At 39.5% G+C, this 7,800-nt stretch overlaps 1 protein-coding gene across 1 annotated transcript; it reads right to left on the reverse strand.

Annotated features, from left to right (window-relative positions):
* Positions 1-2,824: 2,824 nt before the first annotated feature.
* On the reverse strand, positions 2,825-7,522 carry PAPS3 (poly(A) polymerase 3). The gene is made up of 11 exons (XM_068639873.2): positions 7,396-7,522; positions 6,993-7,224; positions 6,815-6,892; positions 5,872-5,979; positions 5,624-5,686; positions 5,378-5,539; positions 5,056-5,169; positions 4,757-4,819; positions 4,357-4,659; positions 3,579-3,743; positions 2,825-3,227 (listed from the first exon to the last, which is right to left on the reverse strand). Exons 2-11 carry the CDS (start codon positions 7,191-7,193, stop codon positions 3,000-3,002), a joined length of 1,485 nt encoding a protein of 494 aa, XP_068495974.1. The 5' UTR covers positions 7,194-7,224; positions 7,396-7,522; the 3' UTR covers positions 2,825-2,999.
* Between the last annotated feature and the right edge of the window lie 278 nt (positions 7,523-7,800).

The raw sequence follows: 7,800 nt of genomic DNA on the forward strand, positions 1-7,800 counted from the left end.
TAAATCCACTTTGTTAATTAGATTAAATCCACTTTGTCAAATGCATTAAATCTATTTAGATATGAACACAAACTAACTTAGCTCGAATTGGGCCTAAGCCGACTTAACTAGGACGCAAACCAACTCGGCTCAACATCGGCCGGGGCCCGGACCACTCGAAATCGTGAGCACGGACAACTTGACATCGACCCGGGCCTATATGACCCAAAATCGACCCGAGCCCAAACGACTCAACATAGACCCAGGCCCAAACGACTCGACATTGACCCAGACCCGAACGAATCGAAATCGGCCCGAGCCCGAACGACTCGACATCAGCCTGGACCCGGACGACTCGACATCGGCCTGGGTCTGGACGACTCGACATCGACCTGGGCCCGAACGACTCAACATCAACCAAGGAACGATCGATTAGACATCAACCCAAGACTGCTCAACATCTGCCCGGGCTCGTACGACTCGACATCGACCCAGGCCCGCTCAGCTCGACATTGACCCGAATTCGCTCTTCTCGACTTCGACCCTGGCCCGCTCGGCTCGACATCCGGGACCGATCGGCTTAACATCGATCCGGGACTACTCAACTCGACATTTTCCTGGGACTGCTGATCACGACATCGGCCCGAGCCCTAACGGCTAGACATTGGCTCAGGCCCGGACGATTAGACATCTGCCCAGGCTCGAACGACTCAACATCGGCCTGATCACGAATGACTCGACATCGGCCTAGGACCGAACGACTCAACATCGGCCCGAGCCCGAATGACTCGACGTCGACCCGGGCCCGAATGACTCGACGTCGGCCCGGGCTCGATCGACTCGACATCGACTCGGGCCCGCTCGTCTCGACGTCGACCCGGGCACGTACAAATCGACATTGACCCAGGACCGATCGGCTCGACATTGACCCGAGATTGCTCGACATTTGCCCGGGCCCATACAACTCGACATCCGCCTGGGTTCATACTACTCAACATAGACCCGGGCCCGAAAGACTCGACATCGGCCCAGGCCCGTACGACTTGACATCGGCCCATACCCGCTCGACTTGACATCGACATGTGCCCGCTCGTCTCGTGATCGACCCGGGACTGGTCGACTTGACATTGGCATGGGACTGCTGATCACGACATCGACTTGGGCCCTATCAGTTAGACATTGGCTCGAGCCCATACGACTAGACATCGACTCGGGTCCGAACAACTCGACATTGGCCTAAGCCCGAATGAGTCAACATTGGTCCAGGCACATATGACTCGACATCGGCACGAGCCCGAATGAGTCGACATTGGCCCGGGCCCGTATGACTCGACATTGGCCCGGGCCCGTATGACTCGACATAGGCCTGGGCTTGGTCGACTCAACATTTGCTTGGGCCCGTACTACTGGACATCGACCCGAGCCCGATCGACTCAACATTGGCTTGGGTGCGTACTACTCGACATCGACCCAGACCCGAACGACTCTACATTGGCCCAGGATCGTATGACTCGACATCGACCGGGGCCCGCTCATCTCGACATTGGCCTGAGCCCGTACGACTTGACATCGGCCCTGGTCCGGACGACTTGACATCGGCCCAGGTTCGGACAACTCGATATCGGCCCGGGTTCAGACGACTCGACATCGACCCAGGACTGGATGACTCAACATCGTCTCGGGCCTGAACGACTCGATATCGACCCGGGCCCAAACGACTCGACATCAGTTCGGGCTCGCTCGGATCCACATTGACTCGAGACCGCTTGGATCCACATCGGCTTGGGCCTGCTCGGCTCGACATTAGCCCTAGCCTGGTCATCTGGATATCAGTCAAGCCCGCTCGACTCCATATCGAACTCAAAAGGCTCAACTCGACATGGGCATGGACCGACTTGAGTAAACATTGGCTTTGACCAACTCGGCTTGGCCCCAGCCGACTCGGGTCGACTCAATATCAGCCACTCAACTCGACTTGGTCTAGGGTTGACTCGGCTCAATTTTGGCCCAAAAACGACTTGGTTGACTTTGGCCCATACCGACTCGATTCGGCCTTGGCTCAGACGACTCAGCTTGACGTGGACTTGGGTCGACTTTACTCAACCTAAGCCTGGATTGTCTTGGCTTAACCTGGATCGCGTCAAGTCAAAATCCAACCCAAAATGCAATTTGGATAATCCAAAAATGTATCCAATCTATATCTAATCCATATCCAATTAAATGAATTGGATTTAAAATCTAAAAATATGGATTTGGATTTGAGATAAATCCATTTAAATGGATTAAAACTAATATGAATTTGGATAGTTATGAATTGAATTTTTTAATTTGGATTTTTTGTCCACCTTAATTCAAAGGTAGTAAGTCCAACTATTAAAATAGTTTAAAAGAAATATAGAAAATAACTTAAGAAAAATAAGCAAATCAATAGCCTAACTAATGAAAAAAAAAGTATGCAATGTGACCATCCTAGAGAATTTCATATTACTGGCATGCCAATTAAATAGCTAACTTATCAAACTGTACATTAAGAATTAATGGCATATTGATTTGTTTCAAAATTCTTAGTATCTTGAAATAATATGCCAAAAGAAAGCAAGTGATAAATTTCTAAGTTCTAACTAATCCTTGATTTATCTAACTCTATATTTTGAAAGGTATAATGAGGTTTATTCACTTTACATGTCCAATCCCTTGTAACTCTTTTGATTTTTCAAAAATTTCTGCTATCTACTGCAAGACTAAAAAGACTACTTTTGCTGATCCTGTGTGTAAACCTATGCTCCTACTGAAGTGAAAAGGTAAAAAGTGGTGGAGAAAAGGGGAACAAGAATATACAGGTCTATAGTACAACAAGATGGCAGATAAATCAAAATAAAATAAATCTAGCCTCTACAATCCTCACTGGAACTGGTGACACATTGCAAACAAGGCAATTTGGAAGAAGTTGAGTTCCTTTTCCACAACCAAGACTGGATTCCTTTTCTTATCATCCATTCACCCTTTACACAGCCCTATCATCAATTAGGCAATTGAGAACCTAACAGGATGGACATCTCCATTTTCCCAGGAGAACCTTCATAGCCATTCTTTATAATCTTCATGAACTCCCCCTTTACCGAATCAATGTCCAGGAAATTTTTCTTATTAGGTTGCAAACCCCAGTAGAAAACTACATTTGGCTCTGTTTTCTCCCTATCAACATATTCTGTAGGGTTAGGGTCACAAAATCCTTGAGTAACCTCCAGCTGCAGCACACAAAACTATATGAAGAAATGGCAATAAAATTTATGAAAAGATAACAATAAATTTCCTGATTGATTCATGATCATGAGTAAGGTTCCCAATAGTAACATTAAAATTAACAGAAGAAGAGGATATTTTTACAACATAAATATATATGCCAAGCCCATAAAAGTAACCTTATCATAGTTATGGTTTAAATGGAAGCATCATGTTACATAATAGTAAAATATTTACAAATAAATACTGAAGCTTCTCTAGTGCGATTGCAATGAATGATATGGATCATAGTCACTTCTAAAGTAAAAGTAAATATAATTATATAAGAAACCAAATTTACCGTTTGAGCTACTTACATGCACAAGAAGACCTCGAAAGCGTGACTTTACCCAACCAACCCATTCTGCCAGTGCATAATGATCAGGAGAAGAGAGATAAATTTTGACAAATTGGGAGTATCTTTTTGAGTATGGAAAAGGCTCGAATACATTATCCCAAAGGAAATCTGGCTTCAAAATATCCTTCAATCCAACCACATACAGAAAATGAGAGACTTATTAAAGGCCTAGTTCTTTTTAAGTACCTATGAAAATCATCACGAACTAAAAAATAGGAGCATCAGCTTCAAATAATCATCACGAATTTTTTAGCTTTGAATTTCTTTTATTAATATACTTTACATAGAAGATGTCATAAATGTATTTGTACACCCTTACAGGTCATACAACAAGTGAAGGTGTGTATACTACAAGTTGATGTTCTAGGTGTTATGTTGATTTTGAATAAATTTAATATCATTTAAATGTTTCAGTAAGTATTTTTTTGTTTCTAATATATCCACATATTGTTTCTAATTATTCCAGTAAAATGTATACCAAAAGGACACCCAGGTTAAAAACTACACAACATTCCCTTGTCATGTTATGTCCACAAAGAAACTTAGTCCTGGTCCAATACAAAGTGCTTTTAGTTATATTTCGTATGGCAGAATCCTCAAGGGCTACATGCCATATAAACTTTGTGTATTCTACCACATAGAACATTATGATTAAGTCACTCTGGAAAATGACTATAATAACACAGATAAGTAGAATGTATATCAAAAGTAGACCCATGTTAAGCAACGCAACATACCTTTGTCATATCATGTCCACGAAGAAACTCACTCCTAATCCGAAAGAAAGTGCTTTTAGTAATATTTGTATGACAATACTCATAACGGCTAGATGGCAGAAATATAGGCATGAAGGACCGTGTTTCTATCGCATCTATAACTGTAAACATTCCTTCCTGCAACATCACTGGAGTAGGCCAGGGCCAAAATGCAAATGTTTGAAAAAAGTTCATAATTAGAGCATTTAAGGTGGCATCAGGGTGTCTTAGCAAAACATATGCTGCAAGAACTGTCATATGAACTCCTCCCAAATAACCAAGTAACTGCAAAGGAAAATATTACTTCATGATAAGCCTACAATTAAAGTTCAAGCAAAAAGTTATGAAAGCAACCATTACTTGAAAGTACAAATGCACTTACAGTTCCATAAACTCCTCGCCTTTTTGCCCACAGTTTAAGACATCGTAGCATGCATTGAAATTTCTGAAATACATGAGTTGCATTAAAGAGACGATAATGCACAAGAACAATAAAGCAAAACTACCCCCACTTTCATGCAACCAAATATAAAGGGAAGTTAGTGCCCATCCTCAACTCAAAGAACGTCAACAAAAATCAAGATATTTCACGTCCTTTGGATCATAAAGATAATTGTCCAATTGTTTATGAATCTGGTTATTTTCTTTTACTAAGAAAATAAATGACTGGCTGCATCTTACCTCTATATTAGGAACTAGATGGAGAATGTATTTATTTGCTCGTACCCCAGACAAACTTTTCCAGCTAGTATCATCAATATTCCTCGTGAAAAATGGATTTAATATGTCAACGTTCTGTAAAATAAAATAAACGGCATAAGTAAGCAATTGGTTATTTAAGATAAAAATGGTTTAATGCATAACGCAAAGAGGCAATGACATTAGTTTGAAGAATGTTGAGCATAATGCTTTAAAAGGGTCTCCGCACATGCATGCAATACTCCTAGCCTTTTTTAATGTATTTTCACATTTTGAGAACTATATCATGTTTCCTCATACTGACCTCAGGAACATATAGTACATTAAGCCGAGCATATGGAAGATCAATGGAAACTCCTTCAAATTTAAATCGCATTAAAGGGACTTTTGCACTCTTGACACAGTGAATATATGATACTTCAGGTCTTCTTTTAAGCATGTCGTGCAACACAACAAAAAAGTCTTCCTGTATAGATCATATCAGTAAAAATTAAGGCAAATGTTACAGAGCCTAAGGGAATGATAAACAAGAGAAACACAATTAACTTACTGCAATTGAGGCAAAGAAAGGAGCAACACACAAAGCATCAATATCAGACCCTGAGTTGTGAACCTAAACATTATTGAAAGTTATTGACAAAAGTTAAAAGGAGAAAGCAATCTTTAGACATGTGAAAAAGTTTAACAATCATATCCAAGTAAATTAAGAGAAATCCTAATACGACAATTTTTTATCTTTCATCTTATAATACACCAAGAAAATCAAACGGTACAGGATTAACTAAGGGAAGAACTTACTCCGAGGCCATAAGATCCATAAGTTATTACTGTGGCAGATGTGACAGCAATTTGGTGCTCTGGTAGTTGATGCAGGCATGCAACCTTCTTAACCCACGATGAGACTACCTGCAAAGTGAATAGCATGATAAATAAGGTAATAAGATAATAAAAATATAAATGCAAGATCTGTGATTAATAGAATGCCATCAAGATAGTCCTGTAAGTGCCTAACCAAATAATGATGCAAATTAAGAAAACTAAATTTAAAGAAACAAATAAATACAGGGATTTGCTAACATAAAATACGAATTTTATCCCTGCATGCACAAGAAACTAAAAAGTTATAATTATTGCCAAAATGCGAACTTTTTTAAGTCTTGCCATTAGTAAACGAGTTCAATAATTCGCAGTTTTTAAATCTTACCAATATTATGAACAAAGTACCATCTTTTTAAGTAATAAACCTACCTAATCATTGCTTTTTTATATATAAATTACACAGAAAATAGTCCATTACCCAAAAAAATTATTACTGTCAAAACCACAACTACAAATTTCTTTAAATTTTCTGTACAAGCTTAGTAGTAAAAAATTTTGAGGTAACATGTATAACAACTGTTGAAACTGCTAGCTCCTCGCTTCAAACGTGAGAAATTAAGTTCAGAATGCATTGCCAAACACACACTTCTTTCTAGGACAAAACAAAACCTAGTTGAAGTAACTAATAAGGCCAATTTTGTCGTTCACAATAAACACTTTCCAGTCATACATGTAAAAAGAGCAAGAAAATGCAAATAAATCTTTTGAGAGAGAAAAGAATAAAATAAAGAAGCAACCTTCAAGGAAAACAGAGAACGCGTCCAAAGTGCAACCCATGCATTCAAAAAGAAAACAAAGAATGAAAAGGTCGCAGCAAAAGCCACACAATAAGAACAAACAGGGGAATGCTGCACAAGAAAACCTGTTTAAGCTTCCGAATAACATTTTTTCGTTTATCTTCCTCTGCTGCCGACGGAAGAAGTCCTTCATCAACCATGAACTGCGTATAATTAAATAAACCCCAAAACAAAAATCATAAACTTTAAATAAAACCCAAACACCCGTAAAAACAATCAAAAACCCAAAAGAAAAAGGTTTACCTGAAGCAGAGAGATGGACCTTTGATTATCCATCGTAAAGAAAAGTGACTGGTTGAAAGGTATCGGAAGCAGCACCGTGGAGGGTGATGGCAGCAGCGGCGGCGGCGGCAACAGAAACCGGTGAATGATCGGAAATGGTGGATGGTGGTTCAAAATGACATCACTCCGGGTAGGGCGAGAAGTTGGAGATTGAAATTCCATGCAAGATGACAAAAACCTCTTTCCGAAATTGCTAAACCCAAAAATAAGACAATGAATAAAAATTAAAGTGAAAATAAAAAGAAAAAGCGATTCGGTGGTTTTACGAATTTCTAAAAACAAAAGAGAAACACAAAGGAAACGGTTTTCTGTTGAGACCATTCTGAATAAGAACATTGCAACCTATGTTTAGCAATAGCACTACCTTCTTCTATCTGTCTTCTTGCTTTTCTTTTGCTGTGCACTCTCAGTCTTCAAACCTGGTAACGTTCACGCGTTTAATGCCAGCATTTTGCAATACTTTTAAAACAAAATTAAGAGGGAAGTAAATATGGTAAACGATTTATCTTTTGGTTATTTGAATGAAGAAATTTGTTATATACAAAAATTTTGTTGCTTTCACTTTTCAGTTATGTGCGTGGCCGAACCTTTTGAAGCCAACTGTCACTTCACAATATCAAAAGCTGTTACAAGATAAACGATTCAGTTTTTGTATACAATAAAAATATTGCTATTAGTTCTAATTTAATGTACTTAATTATATTTAACAAAGCATTAAAAATACTACATTAATTATATTGATTGCATATACATTATCGTACCATTCGTT

The sequence above is a fragment of the Phaseolus vulgaris genome, chromosome 6 (assembly GCF_051622355.1).
Source record: "Phaseolus vulgaris cultivar YP4 chromosome 6, ASM5162235v1, whole genome shotgun sequence".
Taxonomy (NCBI): Eukaryota; Viridiplantae; Streptophyta; class Magnoliopsida; order Fabales; family Fabaceae; genus Phaseolus; species Phaseolus vulgaris.